The sequence below is a fragment of the Taudactylus pleione genome, unplaced genomic scaffold, assembly GCF_031769625.1.
Source record: "Taudactylus pleione unplaced genomic scaffold, aTauple2 ptg000138l, whole genome shotgun sequence".
NCBI lineage: Eukaryota > Metazoa > Chordata > Amphibia > Anura > Myobatrachidae > Taudactylus > Taudactylus pleione.
In genome coordinates this window covers 4,765,788-4,784,005 of record NW_028284540.1, presented here as the reverse complement: position 1 = coordinate 4,784,005, position 18,218 = coordinate 4,765,788, and the positions used below count along the sequence as shown (strand labels likewise).

The 18,218-nt window shown below is 36.6% G+C and overlaps 1 protein-coding gene across 1 annotated transcript in view; it reads left to right on the top strand.

The window, feature by feature from the left end:
• Positions 1-18,218, top strand: part of CNTNAP5 (contactin associated protein family member 5) — a 621,635-nt gene that overhangs the window by 570,052 nt on the left and 33,365 nt on the right. Inside the window, exons 20-21 of the mRNA XM_088473678.1 lie at positions 10,059-10,189; positions 12,809-12,896. Of these exons, the coding sequence (XP_088329804.1) occupies positions 10,059-10,189; positions 12,809-12,896 (219 nt within the window). The remainder of the gene's footprint in view (positions 1-10,058; positions 10,190-12,808; positions 12,897-18,218) is intronic.

The window sequence follows — 18,218 nt, the reverse complement described above, 5'->3', positions numbered from 1 at the left end:
ACACATCACTCGTCTTCTAACAAAATCTGTGCAGCTGTGGGAATCTGCTCTTTCCACTATATAACTTTCAGTCATATGATAAGACTGCCCTTGCAACATGGAGCTCTGTTTCACCAATATAATCACAATCTCCTGTCTAGTGATCTGTGTTGCAGCAACAATATATTTTATACAAAAGTCATGTGGACATTTGCTATTAATGGTATTATTTCAAATATTGAAAGCAATAATGACTATCAATGGACATCCTCACCTCTTTCAGTATATATGTATCTAATTCAGAAATATTAAAAGTACATTTGTGTTATTTTTAACAGCAGCAAGGATGTTATATAAAAAATGTACATCACTGACCATAATTCATCATATGCAGATAAAACGTAGGGTAGAATTACTTATGACAGTTAGATTTTTAGGATTGTGCACCCACTGTAGATAATAGATGCTATTATTAAACAGAGAAATGATGTCTGTGCTAAACCTCATAACTTTGTTACAATGCAACATGATTGATTCAATCGCGCTATTTATGTCACTTTGTTGCACACAGTAAGTATTTAAACAAAATGTTCCAGCAATTTGCATTCATTGTATCTGGACTGGGGAAAAAACACAGCAGAGTGCAACTTTCACTTCAATCTATTTTGGAAACAAAACTACAGCTGAGTGTGAGCTTTAGTACCATAAATAATAAGGTGACATGAGATATTGTGAGGAGGAGAACGAGACCATCATTAGCATTATCCTTAATGTCTGATATTCCAACAAAAGGGATAATTCTGCATGATCTTTTATTTTGGCATGGATCTGAAGTGTTCTGGCACCCCTAAAATGGCCCTTCATTGACATATATAGGATTTTTAAAAATTACATGTAGTACAGTATATGTCTATGGGTTAAATAAGATGAGACAAAGGACTTCAATAACAATAGTTAAAGATAACCTGCTCGGTTGTATTGAGGAATCCAGCTAAGAACATTTATACTTTTAGTATAGTTAAGTAACCTTTTACTTTTTCAAGGGACCAGGTAACATTTGTGTAAAACTGAGAATTCTGTAACATGAATAAAAACTCTATAACCAAAACTTCAAGCAAGATAAGTACATATACTGACAATCTCTGTGAAGCATTTTTTTCTAATTCTATTTGTGAGCATTGGCTACATTGCAACCCTATAATAAATGATAGTTATCTCTAAAATTAATATTAAAAAACAAGGACAATTGCACTGCAAATTCTGTTTTTACTAGTCTTACAAATGTTAGTTGGTACATAGTCCAATTGGCTTATTGCATGTAGGTGTAAAATTTCTTCCCATGTCTGCTGACGCTGACAATCAGTCACCTTATTCACATAACTTCAGCTGGAGATCTGCAGACCAGTTTTAATACTTCTTGGGTGGCCACTCACACATCAGGTACCGCATTTGTAACTATAAGGAACTATTCTGCAGAGATATTTTACTACCAGGCACAGGAGATATACTTGTGATGACTATTAAAGGAACTGCCTCCAGAGAGGTATGTGAGGACATTATCTAACATGCCTCACTATCTATCAGCCACAGATTGGCTTCCTTATTGTTTATTTCCACCATTCCAGGTGGAAATAAACACAGGTTAAACACAGTGAAATAAAAACAAGTAAAAAAGTAAGGACAGGACATCAATGCTATTATTGATACATGACCATTGATGTACTGTATCAGCATTGGCCACTAAACAACTATGTTTTGTCCATCAATGTTTTTGAATGAAAACATCAGCTGCTGTTATTTTGTTGTTGTTGTATTGCAACAGTGTTGGTCTGACTGGGGGTTGGAAGGTGGGATAAGAAGGACATAGACATTGGAAAACACAGATGGCATGAAAACATTGACCTCTCACCATTGATGGACAAAAGCACCACAGCACATCAAAAATCCACCTCAGAACATTGAGGTTTGTAAAACACTGATGTAAGATGCACATGCCTACTCAGAAGAGCAGATTGGGCACACTGACCACATGTAGGATGTATCACATATAGCCTCCTCCCAATTTTCTATGTAACCCAATGATGTAGTGTTCTGCCTCTGATCATTATATTGACAGATACTGTCAGACCCACTAATGATCAGCCACACTAAATAAGCTGACAACAGAAGTAGAGATATATCATCATTCCGAGAAATTATACACAGTGTAATTCAAGTATTTTCAATCCCACGTCATAACACATATTGAGGGGTTGCAGACAGACATGATAATAAGCACATTTTCATCATAAAAGTATGTAATTGTTTGCATTTTGTTATATACTGTACATGTAGTCTTTCTTCTAGCACCACAAAGTATGCAAAGCAGCTGCGTTACTTGAGAATTTGTTCTGACAGAGTCTTTGTAAGCGATTTTGCTTGGCTGGATGTTGCAGCACAGAATGAATACATTTCCACAGTTTACTAGCTTGTAAGAACAATATTGTGCAAAAAAGAATATACTTAGCCTATATCAGAATATCCTAAAATGTGCTGCTGATTATTGGAATAGTTTCTAAAGTAAAGAATAAAGAATTAATTCATGACCAAGCACTCAGATTCACCATGTTTTATTTTTCTTATCCACAATACATTAGGATCACCTGAGCTTTTATAGTTCTAGAAATTATAGAGCCCCTCTGTTTTATGTAATGGAGAATTTCAGTGACTAAGTCTGCATTTCCATTGACCAGAGCCCTGTGGTTTAATAGGTGATTTAGGGCCCAAGGAAATAATAATATAGCATAGTATTTTCATCTTTCTTTCTATACTTCTCATGCTGACATCCAATTGATGGGCTACTTACATATTTCCAATCACAATTACAGCCAATTGGCATCATGACTGGCCCACTGGCACTAACATCCATGAACCAACCAATTTGAAGAATAAGTTGGTAAGGTTGTGCAGAGTCTAGTCGGCATTGTATATTATTATTATTATTATTATTGTTATTATTATCATCATCCTTTATTTATATGGTGCCACAAGGGTTTCACAGCGCCTCACAAAGTACATTAACAAATGAGTAAACTTGTAGAACAGCGACTTACAGTACAAGACAATACAGAATAAGAACATGGTTTATAAACGTTGCTGCAGTGAACATAACACTCAAAAAACAGTAGGGCATCAGGGGCTGCATTGTTTACTGGTCAAAGGAGGCTGTGTTGTATTCCAATGCGACTAGGCCACATTATCTACTGGTCAGATTGGGAGTATGTGTTTTACTGGTCAGATGGTTTTGCATTGTATATTGATCCAAATAGGCTATACTGTATACTTGTCAGCCCGAGAGCTACTGTACAATATATACTGGTTAGAAGGGGTAACAATGTATACTGATCAGACTAGGCTGCATTGTATATTGGATGAGCAGAGTTGCATTTGCTACCTGATTGCAGTTTTTCATAAATTTACTTGCCTGTATAATCTAAGAGGAATTTAGGCTGCAGCACAGAAAATAAGCATTAATTAGTTACTAGTGGCTTCAAACTTTAAATTCCCCTAGAGTCAATGTAGGAGCCAGATGTGTGAGTAATGGGACAAGTTTATAAACTCCAGAGTCCAATTGTACATGTTATGTTATTAGATTGTTTGGTTACTCATACTGCTATTCAATATATATTACTTTGTTCTAGAGATGAGGTAATTTGATTATATTGCCCAAGGTATGAAATTTCATACAGAAAATAAATTTGATTCCTTTGAAAAAAAAGATAAGATTTGTTCATTGCCTTCTAAAAATAATTGTTGTACATAAATATCCTCAAACATGGTATCTGATGCATGCGTGTTTTATCTTTTTATACATAATATAATTTAGGTAATAAAAATCTTGTTTACAATTATCCAAGGCTCTGGCAATTTGTTTTTTGGTTTTTTTTTGTTCTACAGTAGGAAATGCACTCTTTTTAATCTGCTGTGTGCAAAGTCCATTGGACTGTCTTTTTCTTGGGTTGTCCAAGCAGTTCTATTTAAAACAAATGCTGAGTTGCTCACCTAATGGTGTCATATTACTGAAAGGATGCTTACTGATCATAGTGCAAACCTTTTTTCAGCCCTACTATTTAAGAGCAAAATATAAAAGCAAAACCTATATTGTCCATATAAATTGATCTATACTTCATCTGCTATATGTCTATAATTATCAAATTGAAAAAGTTGTACCACGAAGATGTTGGGGCATCTGGAGATAAAAAATCCACTAGGTACTGGAGAGAATAGTATTGCCTTTATATGATTCTCCAGTTTTCTGCACCCTACACTTAAGGTGTGTGACACAGGTAGAAGAGTGCTAAGGGTTTAATTAGGATGCTTAGGATAGGGGTGTAGTCATAATGTCAACATTTACAATTTTGACAATCATAGTTATGAAGTTGTCTATGTTAGGATCAGGCACAAGGGGGTTGTATAGGGGTTAGTGATACTCATCGCCGGAACCGATGCAGGAACAGCCAAAAGTTCCCATCATCTGACCGCTGGACACGGAAGACAGGACTGTAGTCACCGGACCAGGCATGTCACCACTAATCTACCAGGAACATTGTGTCGACATTCTGATTATGTCAAATTTTACCAGTGTCGACATGATAAATATCCATGTGGTCAATGTCGACATGCCAAGCATGTTGACATGATGAATGTTGACCAAATATATACTAAATCCTTATGAAACACAGATGTGGCTGCTAATCTAAGTCAGGGTAAGGAAAACTAATTAAATAAACAAAACAAAAAGACAACATCTAAAAATGCCACTAAATGTTGTGATGGGACAACCTTCTTCTTAGGTCGGAAACAGGAATAGGGTCAGTACATAGAAATCACAAATACCTAAATATGGATTGTGGGATTTCGCTCACACTTATCACTGTGACTCCTTATTAGATCACCAACATATATATATATTTTAAGAATAGAAGAATAAAGTTGTAAAGGAGACATACTGTATTGTAGCAGTCTGTGAAATCTGAGAAAATGAGCCAGAGAATATGTAATAGAATCCATCTATATCATCGGGCACATGTAGTAAAACTATAATGAGGTGTAAGATTACTAAAATTATGCCCAGATAGTTCTAACAGAACATGAGTCACAGCAGAGGAACATGAGTCACAGCAGAAGAACATGAGTCACAGCAGAAGAACATGAGTCACAGCAGAGGAATATGTACTAATTTTTCTGTCCATTGTCTTTTTGTTCAATATTGTCAATATGCACTTGCTCTACATTCAGTGTATGGATCAATGATCTGGTTTACGCTTCGTCTGCAATTAGTTCACTGCTGGGTAAATGGAGCTGAGCTCAGACACAGCTAAAAACACCTCTGTATGTACTGTACAACATTTCATTAAGAATGTGCTGGTAGCTATGATATGTTTTCAAAAAGTGTAACTGCTGCTTTTCTGAAGACTATTATTATTATTATTAGTAGTAGTAGTAGTAGTAGTAGTAGTAGTAGTAGTAGTAGTAGTAGTAGTACATTTCAAATGTGGTTGATAAAACATTTAATAAAAATGTAGAGATGTACAATGTCTGATAAAAATGTAACTATATATAAAGTTCTATATACTGTAAGTCTGTTGAAAGATAATTAGATGACCTGAGGTGCTGTGGGATAAAGCAATACAACTGTTGCAGAAAGTCCGAGTGCAGAATTCTGGGAACAAAATGTATCTCATGGATGTATGCCTTTTGGTGGAGGGTATGTTGCGTGTTTTGGCACTGTGCATGCTCCTGAGCTTAGCGCCTGCAGGTAGAAGTGATACAGAGTCATACACTTTTCAGCAGCTTCTACACTTACAGCTGGAAAGTTGTAACTGGGCTGTAATAGGGAGGTCTCACATAGACAAAGTTCAGTGCAGGGTTTCTGACAAATCTGCGGATTAGGCAGAGATGGAAGTAAGTGAAAGTATATCTGTTATCAAGTATAATTTTCATGTATTATTATAGGTAGGTGCAAGCAGGGGAACAAAGAGGGACTGGGTACTAATTAACAGAGCCCGGGCCTGATGGAGGGTCATGGCAGGAGCAAGGGTTCGGACACTCACTCACCTTCCTTACCTGACAGCGGCAGCAGCCTGTGTCTCCCCAGCTGAGCACACTGCTGCTGTGTGCTAGGCTGCGGAGGGTCCAGGGTGGCTGCTGCCACTAAGCAGCAGCAGTCTCCTCTGGCTGTGCTGTGTGGAAGGGAGCAATCACATTGATGGCCCCTCCATCAAATTTTCCATGGCTGAGAGGCACCCCTCACCCCCTGTGGAGCACGTTGTACCGAAATGCTATTTTATCACCTTACATTAGGACACCCCCCCCAAAAGTAACTGGGCCCTGAACAGCTCTCTATAGCCCTGGGTGCAAGGGTGTATTTATGATAATGTCTAGTAGTAAATCAAGTGTACACATAGGGAGTGGGAGCATTGCAAGACATCACTGAGTATTTGTTATATATGTAAATTCTAATTAACTTTTCTGCTATCCTCTGGTACAAAAATATTTATACTCTACGATTATTGTATCAAAAATCCACAGAGCTGGACAGTGGGTATAACCAATCCTACACAACAGGACTAGTACATTGGAGGTTTATGGAGGTATTGACTGAGTATGAGGGTACGTAGTATATAGTGAGGGTCCAGCTCTTGATAGCTTACAGCTTAGAGGGATAGTGCAGCGCAGAGATAATTAGAGCTAATTGGCTTTGAAAAGAGCTAGATTAAGGTTTGTGAGGCCCCAGTGCAAATAATTTGTACCAATAAAATTGTCAATATTATATGCTGGCAATGTTATTAAAAAGTATAATGTGTAAATACACCCAGCACCACATACGAGTCAAACACACTTCACATATTATTCAGTGTCTCCTATGTTTAGGGGTCCTCCTGTGTGTGGGAGCCTTTGGGTGATTGCCCTGGTCACACTGTTCTTGAGCTAGCTCTGACTTTGGAGTGGACATTGGGACAGTAACTTGTTGTAGACCCAGAGGTGTGGAGGGGCAGGCTATAGTGCAGATGTGAATTTTGACAGAGAGTTTAAAAGACTGAATGCTGGGGTAGAGTCTGGTTAGGCTGAGTACAGAGCTCTATAAGTGGGGAGCAGCATAAGAGAAGTCTGAAAATGTTAATCAGAGAGGTGGTCAGATCAGAAGTAAATCTCAGAAGGTGAGAGAGAATATCTCACGAGGAGGTCAGACATGTATGAGGGAGAGAAGTTGCTAAAGGCTTTGATGGCTGAACACATATTTCAGTTAGTTATTTCTAACCTACTGTAACTACTTGTGAGCTGGAGATTTCATCAGACATGTATGTACAGTATTCAGTATGAAAAGTTATTAGGGAGAACTCTCATATCTATCTTCTTCTGGTCTTCGTATTACAGCAATGTTTCAGCTCTTAGAACCACTGTTAAGTTTAGTGCTGCACATTCATCTCTTTAATCACAATAGTTTCTTTGCGCAGGTTTATTATATGAGTATCAACCTAACAGCCATTTACCTGACTTACAGGAAGTATTTGCTGACAAAAATTGGAACCACATCAAACCTAAAATTAATACTCCTCTTCCTCAGAAGTATTATATTCAAAAGTTATTCGATGTTGTTATTTTCTGTTATGTTACATAATAGAAATTGCTACCCAGGGCCACTATTCCAGTTCCTTTGGTGTCTATAGCATTCATGCATAAATGGAGGTTGTAAATCTACACATGACAGTTGGTGCCATCGCATCTGCACATGAACAATGCATCTTGTGGACGCATCAGATGAGCAATATACTTGCGTGTTTGCTAAGCCTGACTAAGTCATAATTGTGAACTGTAATATTAAATACATTAGTAAGTACCACTATAAACTAAACAAGAGAGCATCTATACTCCAACACTGGAAAAATTTAATAATATAAATATATAAATTGGCTAGAATAAATCCAACTCACATTTTCTAGCAAAAGTTATTTAATAATATTAAATGCATACAAATAGCAAATTAAAAGGTAAAACAGGAGAAACAATACCTCAAGATTTACATAAAACGCTGATGTTTATAAATCAATTGCAGTATAGAATACATATACTTTAGTAACTATCCTGTAGAGAAAGGTGCACAAAGTATCTCTTAAGCTCGTGAAACTCTTTACTATTACATTTCCAGATTGTTATTATAGATTCATGTACATGTTTGATATATGACATGATGCATAATTATTTTTAACACATAGTACTAGAAACTATTTCACAAGCACGGTACATACGCATAGAGGCTAAGTGAAAATAAAACATACCTAAACAAATACAAAACAAGAACAACAAGGAATTACAAATCTCAACTGTAAAATATAATTAGATCTCCAGAGCACGGCCACCTTATCCACGAAATAAATGCAAATTTCTCAGAAGTAAATTAATTAAAAGCACTAAACAACACAAAATATGTCACTTTAATCTGGAATTTTAAATATCCATGTACTAATACTGTCTGCAAATGAGACAATCAGCTATTTATTTACTGCAACAAGAAAGGGAAACTAATTCAGTACAATTCAGTAACTAGATAATTGTTATGTTTTTACTATTATCCTAAATTATTAATCTACACACATGAAAATCACAGGAGAACATAAATCACTCTGCAGACATGTAATTATGGAGCCCAATAATTGAAAACAAGATTTGTTCCTGTAAATGTGCATTGCACTCATAAGAAAATTCAATTTGCAATATATCTCAGAATACAGAGCATTTCTGCAGGTTTTAATGTCTTCACCCAGAGACACTTCAGTTTCTTGAAAAGGATTTTTTTGTGTTAAAATATATTGAGAAACAAAGTTGTCGTGTTGTTATTCAACAACATATACTAATAAGCAAACAATAATAAGTCTCTGTGGATCAGTCTAAAGTGGTTTATACTATGTAAACTATTATTATTATAAATGTATAAGTTAGTAGTTGCGTATTATTCTGAGAGAGGTAGGTTTAAAACTTTTTAACAACATATTGGTCAGAATGTAAGCTATCACAAATAGTGTCCTCTCCCCTTTGTTTCTCTCAGTGTAATTATGTAACTTGCAGACTGTAATTATATATATATACATACATACAGTATACAATTGTGAATCTGTATCAGTCAGTTTCATATATTGTTAGTTCTTAATTCTGTTTACAACACTACAGAACCATTGTGGTGCCACATGCTGTAAATAAAAGATAATAAAATATCCTATAATTAGGTAACCAAACAAAGAGACTACCAGTAAGTGTAGTCATTGCGGGTCATCTGTCATTGCAGGCCCTTATCCCACTGGTTACAGGAAGAAATCCTGCACCAAGAATAATAAAAAAATGACAATTTACATCAAAGGGAATCTACAAATATAACTTATACATAGAACAGAAAATGAATACATAAATATAACATGTAGGTGCTACCTATTGATTCGAGTACAAATATACTAGACATAAAGAAGCAAGAAATCAGTTTACACAGAGTGCACTATATTCCCTGGTATTAATGCAAATTTGTAAAACTATTTTTTATTAGATATCCTTTAAAAACATGTATCCAAACTATTCATTATTTATAATATTATTTATGAAGGTAATAATAAAAATATCTTCATGAAAATGTTTAAATCAGAATTGGTGATAGGAATTATGATTAGAGCTTTATTGGACTTCTTGGCCTATCCAACCAAAAACTTGGTTAATGTTATTAACCCCTTGTAATTTCCTCTAGAATGTAAGCTCTTGTGATCAGGGCTCTAACTTTTTTTGTTAAACAACAGTTATAATTATATAATCTGCAGATTGTAATTATGTATATACAGTACTTACTGTACAGTTGTGAACATGTCTATTACTGAACTATTTGATCACCCTTGTATTATGTAATTTTACTGTTTGTACTGTCCCTAAGTATGATGCTGCAGAACCCTTATGGTGCCATATAAATAAAATATAATAATAATTAAGGGCAGAATGTGTTTTTACATATTGTTAAGTGAAATTGCTCAGCCATTGATAACTGGTAATTGTCTGTTTTGTAGGTAGTTTACAAGTCATATATAAACTTAGCAAAGAAAGAAAGTATGTTTTTACAATCAACTCAGAGAGACTGGACAACCGAAGAGTACATCACGTGAAGATACGTAGGGAAGGAAAAGAGATCACCATCCAGGTAGTAAAACAAGTTAAATTATCTTGCAGGAAATATATTGATACTAATTATTGATAATAATATGTACTTTGTGTAATATTGTGTTTTTCTAATTTTTTTTGAGCACGAGTTTAAATCATTACCATATATTTCATTATTTTAACTGCAGTACTACTTTCAATTTGAAAGAACATTTTCTGAAATTATAGTACAGTATATAAAAAAGTGCCTATGCAGTATTTATGCTTACTTTTTGGAAACACTGATTATTTTAGTTTGTCTTTAAAAATAAATAATTTATTTGGCATTTCCTGCCAAAATAGTAGTGGCATTTATTATGTTAGTAATGGAAGAGGCATAATCAGCATTATTCTAGTAGTGTAAAAAGAAAAATGTGTCCCTGTGTTTTGAAAAGACAATACAAGAGGCCATTAAAGCAGTACTATATTTCTTGTAATAACTTTCAGCCAATCACACAAAGCTATATTTGATGTTTTAATGTCACCGATGTAATTTAGTGTAGGAGTGACTGATGGTCTCTGAAACAGTTACTAATGTACAATTGGACATCTGTGGTACTGATTATCTAGAATTAAAATAGAGAACAATTAAAAATGCTTACAATAAAATTCTGCTTGATTTAAACTGTTTTAATTTGAGAATTAAAAGAAAATGCAGCTTCGCAAACGGTTCTAAAATAACTACTGTTCAAATCAGTTTGGTATAACTAGCTTCATCTGTACCTCTCCCTTTGTTACTATACTGTGGTGTCCTCTGGAACCTGGTAAATTCTTCATCAATCTCCAGCCATTGGCAAACAGCCAACATTCGGACAGAAGCCCTGACAAGTCCTTACTGCAGGGACAGCTCATTATAATTGGAACAGCTTACATCTGAACAATTGGGATGTACATTTGTTAGAGACATTTATATATGGTGTTGTGTGTGATGATGGTGTATTAGAATTATTATATTCTGATTATTTGAAATGGTTGTTTTTTGCATAGTTTTTCTCTTAATGACAAAACACACCCAAAATCCCTTTAAAATGCTAGCTGCTACTAATGCAGCATGGGCCAGTGATTTGTGTTTGCCTCCTGTAATCGTGCAATCGCTCAGTAACATGGCGTAGTGGTTATGCGCTATTAAACGACTTCAAACTATCTTTAACTATGGAAGATATTAAAGATAATAATGTAAATAAGTAAATAAAGTGAAAGTGTAAAAAAGTGGCTCAGTAATTATGGCCATTAAGGTTACAATATATATATATATCCTGTTGAAAAGATCCCAGAGGTCTTGAAATGTTGATTGAGTTTGGAATAAACCACGATTTGCTTCTTTGAAGTCCGCTGAGTGCCGCCTGATCTCTTCTTACATAGGGGGTCCTCACATTTGTGTGTATGTATATATATATAAGCTTTTTACATTTTCAATACTATAATAATAAGCAATAAAAAATAAATTGAATTTGTTTTGTTAAAACTTGTCTTCAACTGAGGTTTGTCATAGACCCATGGCGTCTGGAGCAAGTGCGGGTGATAATGGTGGTTACCAGCTTTTATTAAATATTCTTCTGCATGCACCCAACATGCACTCCCATGCTTATCAACATGCTTCCTTTCACATATTCTCCCATGCACGACAACACGCCCTCCCTGCTCAATAACATGACCACCTACTGCACTACTTGAATTTGACCACCCCCTGAACAACATAACCTTCCCTGCACAACAACATGACCCCTCCACAAAAACATTACACCCTGACCCTGAACACCCTGAACAACATGACGCCCCTGCACAACATGACCCCATCTGCACAACATGACTTCTCAAAGCACAACATGACACATTTTGAACAACCTTCTTGCACCCTGCCATGCACAAAAACATGGCCCTCCCTGCACACCAACATGACCCCCTTCTTCAGACAACACATGTACCCTTATTTCACACCACACATGTCCCCTCCTTTACACCACATAATGCCTCCTCCTGCACACCAACATGTCTCCCTTCTGCACAACATGTGCCCCATCTGCATATCAACATGCGCTTCGTACAATACACCAAACATGCCCTTGCACATCAACATGACTGCACTGCACACCAAATTAGTCACCACATTTAATTACCTGATTTTCCTGGAGTGTTGTCAGAACCTACTTTAGCTGGAACACCAGCAGCCCTCCATGTAATGTGATTGCAGCAGTCACATAACCATATCAACAGGAAGTCTTCTGATTGGGAACTGACCTACTATGTTTTCCCTTACCCTTTGGTCTGTTAACAATGAGGGAGAGCAAAAATATGGACCCCAAATGGTGCCCCCGGTAGGCTCTGGTACGGGCTCCACCAGGTCCGCCCATGCTATGCCCCTGATCCGAAATGATCATGTCATGCCTTCCACAGATGTGTTATTAGCATACTATAAGATACTATGAGACTGTAAGTAATACAGAAGATATAAGAAGTATTCATGTTTAAAGTATTTACTTTAAAATATATTCTGCAGTGGATTTCAAATTATGTAGAAGGATTTGTTTTTTATTAGAAAAGTAGGCATTGATTGTTTGATGTGTTGTATCTTTGTCTCATTCTTGCATTCAAAAAATCAAAATACTATTTTTCATTTTAGATTGACAAGATAATTAAACAACGACATAATTTTTCATCAGACGTCTATTTCAAAGCAATAAAATCATTGACGTTGGGGAAGGTTATAGGTAGGTCCCAAGATATATTTCATTCAATTGTATGACTTGCTGGATGATGAGTACTGTATGTAAAGTGTAACTCCACTCAAAAATAATATTACCTATTTCTATCATTATATAAGGTGCTATAACTTACTGGAATAAATGATAATATTTGAAATAGGGCTTCTGCCTAAAATTCCCTGTTAAAATCTCTGTTGCTGACATTTGATGGATTAATTGTGAATACCTGGCCTTCCTTTGCAACATTTGTTTTCATGGTTTTACAGTAGATGTTATTAAGGATCGATAGTTACATTCCAAACTATCAAACATTAGTATAACAGTATGTCTCAAGTTATCAACTGCCAATTTTAGACAGGATTATACATTATGCAACATATTTTTGAGTGGAGTTGACACATCACTTTCACATACAGTAGAGGAGCCAGATACTTTTTGGGCTTAATTAAATATTCAGTAATGTTACTAGCTCTTAGATGATTTATAGGCTGAATATTGGTTAAGCAGTCAAGGCTGTATTTATTGTATGTAATGGGTGCAATTGAATACATTTGTTTCCTGTGTAATTATATAGGACTGTGTAATTATATAGTACTGGGAACAGAACATGTGGATAATTATTCTAACACTGATACCTCATTTCAAAAGTGTGATTGATTGGTTTGTGAAATATAACATTATTATGCTTCACATAGTACTTATGCTAATTAATAACATAGGGGGAGATGTATCAACGCTTGGAGAGGGATACAGTGGAAAGAGTTAAAGTACCAACTGATCAGCACCTGTCATTTTTCACACAGATTGTAAAATTGCAGTTAGATGCTGATTGGTTGGTACTTTATCTTTCTCCAAGCTTTGATACATCTTCCCCATAATATGTTATGAGCTGAATGTTCCAGTAATTGTTATTTATCAGTACTTACAATCATAGTTAGCTATATAGAGATAATGTGACCATAACCCATCCAAAAAAGTTATTCTATTTTTCATGTGTTTCAAATCCATTGAATCATCTACTTTATGCAGTATGTCAACTATGGAATTATAGCAGCCCATTTCCTTATGAAAGTGATGTTTCGTGCCACTAGCCTATAATTTTTGTACTACCTGGATGATATTGTCCATCAAAACTGTAAGGATCATTTGTAAAATGTAATATACAATATCTGTTATGGGTGCAGTCCCCCCCACATTCCCATATACCAGGCGTGTGAGGTTGCTGTGCTGGACAACTCTAAACATTCTGTTTCTTTTGGAACATTTTATTTAGTGCTCAGACTGTGTGCTAGACTGAAACTACAAGTAGAAAGTCAGTTGTTGACGGGTGTTGTCCAATCAGTAGGTTTTCCCTTCACTACACTGCTCTTTTCTGGAGGCTTGCACCCTCTTGAGTAGTAAGAAATGTGGCAGTTGTGACAAAAATACATTGAAGCAGGACTTAATGCCACCCTGTGTCAGCCTCTCCCCCTAAACCCATTACATCACGATGTCACACCTAGAAAGTAAAACACTGCACAGAGCATCCTAAGGATGCAACAACATAACCCTAGAAGCCACATGTGATGGTGCCTCCCCCCAGGGCCCTGTGTGGTGGCACTGCTCGCACACCCCTAGTTACGGCCCTGCATTGAATATAGGATTTCTAGGAAAAGACTTTCCAACTGTTACACAAGTTGGCCCATACTTGGAGTAAAGCAGACTTGGTGTAAATGAATGCTGGCTACCTGTAAGATGTGCGTCTATGGTACCAATGTTTTCACAGAAGAGCGACTTTGGATGGATGTGAGAAGCAGTAGTGGGCGTCTTTATGCTGGCTGAGCTTTGGAAAGCATTAGCATATTTTCACCACTGCATTATGTGCAAATTTGCAGCTGAGAACGCCATAGCGATCCTTATTGAATCAGGCCCCTAGAATGCAAGTTTGTCTACCTGTCCAGCAGGTGACTTTGAAGGTGAATGATCTTTGCAAACATCCTCAGTCAAGTGTTGGGGGTGGTGAAAGACCTGTAAAATGTGTATGGTCAGTCAGCCTACTTCTGCTGTAGGATCACTCAGTTCAATAATGTTTATTTTTCAGTATCTATACTTATAATAAAGTTGTAATGGTTCACATATATATGGAGACATATAATAATGGTTGTGTCTGTACATAGAATTTTTGTTTAGAAAAGTACTCCATGAGATTGTATGAAATATGGTGAGAACACTATTTTTTCGGAATTTTAGTTTCTTTGACTGTCTGTTCTTTCCGGTATCATGCAAAAACGATGGGATGAATTTGGATTGTGTTTTCAGTCTTTTATAGCTTAGTCACCTAGAAATAAACTGAGGCATGTATTATCTCAATGTGACATCAGGGGGAGGAACAATAAAGGAAAAAACAGATGCTTGACACTCAGCACATGCAATGTGCAGGAGCTCAAGTCAAAATGACTAGATATATATTATAATATTATTTATTGGGAAATATACACTTTTAGAGACTGTTCATGAACTATGGAGACAAAAAAGATTGTTTTTCGGAATTTGCATAGGCTCCTCAAGTCCAAAATGACTATATGTATATAAATATATGGAGGTAAATAACAGACGGCACTCCAGGTGTTATAGAAAATCACTTATATTCAAAGCATGTCACACAAAGCACACCGATGTTTTGAGTGTACAACACTGTTATTTCAAGGCTATATATATATATATATATATATATATTGCACACCCCAAATGCAAAGTTATTTATGTATTCCTATAGAAATACATACATATATATATATATATATATATTAATATATAATAAAATATATATATATATCAAGATTTATTTAGCATGAAAATCCAACTATATTTTAAGCACTAATCAGACAGCTCATCTTGACTCATGAAGTTGCAGTATACATGTCAATCCAGTGGATGTTGCACTAAGACAAGTATTACATATCAAATATACATCACAATATTAGATGCCACTACTGTCTTAGTAAAGCTAGTTCCACTGAGCAATAACAGACATCCACGCGAGCAAAGCTGCTGGCAAATGCTAGCTTCTACTAAAATACTGATTGGCTTAGATTAATTTATGTTTTATGTCATAAATGAGAAAGAGGTGACATGGGACTATGGCCCTCATTCAGAGCCGTACGCTCTGAGCAGAGCGTACACTCTGAATGAGGGCCGCCCTCCATAATTATGGAGCGTCCTCCAGGACGCTCGTATAGCTGTGGGTCACCACCCACAGCCTATACGAGCGTGCATTTTGATGGCCGCTATGGTCATCGAAACTGCGAGCCGGAGCCTGCGGTTGAGGTTTTCAACCGCAAGGCCCGGAGTGATTTTGGCTCTATCAGAGCCAAAATCACTCCCACTGACATCACTAGTGATGTCAGTAGGCCGGCTTCTGACGGTAGGCGTTCCCTTGGGAACGCCCCCGTCAGGGAGGCACGCCCCCGGCACGCCCACCAAAGGTGGCGTCCTGTCAATCAACATCGACAGCACGCCCCCTTTGATCAGACACAACGAGCGAAGGAAAGTCCTGTGCTCATCGCATCTGGCGCATGCGCACGACGGAGCTCCCGCCGTCGTGCGCATGCGCAGTGCACAACATCGACCCACTTGCGAGCGGACAGCCGCTTGCGAGTGGGTCTGAATCAGGCCCTATATTTATTACTGTATGAATAACTTCTGAGTTTGTGTGTAAAATGCATCCCTATTACAAGTATAAAGATGAGACCTACGGGATGGGTAAGGGGTGCCTTCGCACTGGATCCCAGTGGTCAGAATCTGACAGGGTTGGGATACTGACACTTATTAGTCAGTATCCTAACCCTTCCCCTTTGCCTACTACAAACCCTCCCTCCCTGGTGCCTAAACCTAACCTCCCCCTATTGCCTAAACCTAACCTCCCCACACATTAAACCTAACCCTCCCCCCTTAGTTCCTATCCCTAAACCTCCCCCTAGTGCCTAATCCTAACCCCAGTACTTACCATTGGCAGGATTCTGACAGGTGTCCGGATTCCAGTGGCGGCATTCTAAGCGCCGGCATCTGGCTGTCTGATCACCAGTGATCTTGTGAATAATACAGAGCAACATAAAAAGTCCAAACATTTCCTATTGTATATCCCAAATAATTGCTCTATTTAAGAAAAAAAAATAAAAAAAAATCTTGCTTGTACAGTTCACATTTAGTGAAGGGATTAAATACATAATATATTTCAATTTAGAGTAATTAGATTTTTATTAGACATTTCTATACTCTGTTAAGCTCCTTAACATGCCTTACTGTAGAGAACACAGAACATTAAATTAATTGCAGTTATCAATGGAGAATAATTCAAATTATCCTGATCCCAGCAGGATATTATTTTATACTTAGTTACAGACAATGTAACTTGTACTGTACATAAAGTAAGAGGTAAAACAAGTGCAACAAATGTAATTATATATGCCTAAAACAATCAATTGAAAGTTGTTACCCCATAACAGTGAAAACACACTATAAAGTATGTTAGGTTTAATTAATATGAAAATAACATGCATAGAGGCTGTGTTTGGTTGCAGTGCTAATTTGAACCATAAAAACAGCATATGGTGGCACAAAGAGTAGCAAAGGTGAGACTTGTGCCTTAAGCATGTTGTAAGTGAAAGAAGGAAATGTGGAAAATGGGTGTGAATTTAAAGAGGTAAAATGTGCAATAGGCGTTAAGCATATATAGTATACTGGTATAGTATGTTGTTGCTTTTTAAGTGTAACATATTATATATAGTGTTCGGATTTTTCTTCTGGTTAACCTATCGGAGATAAATGAGAATAAATAGACATTTAAATATCACCTATTTTTATGCATTTAAATAGGAATGTCTAATATTAAGTGAATATGTTCTTACCTCGCTTCGAAAATCAGAAGAACAATGACAGCAACAGCATGCTCATTGGGTGCTACTAGTTAGTGATGGTGGAACATGCCACTATGCTAAGGTTCAACATGGTTTTGTCCAGCATCTTCCGCCACACCCTTTTCTTCCAACTTTGCCCCCTTCACCCCTCACCTTGCTTATTGCATTCTGATGATAATGCCGCTGTTGATTGGTGGTGATGTGGTTTTTATTAATTTTTGCCCTGTAGAGTCAGCAAATTTTATCACCAGCAATAACTCCTAGACAGCACACACACATTCCTCTACATTTATAACAGTATTTGTTTACAATTATTAATATGTACAGTTATATAACTGACACATGCAAAAATGCAAAATTACAATATCGGAAGATGGCATAGAAGAGTAAAGGCTTAACCTGTCCACATTGTGAATGGAAACCATTATGCAAC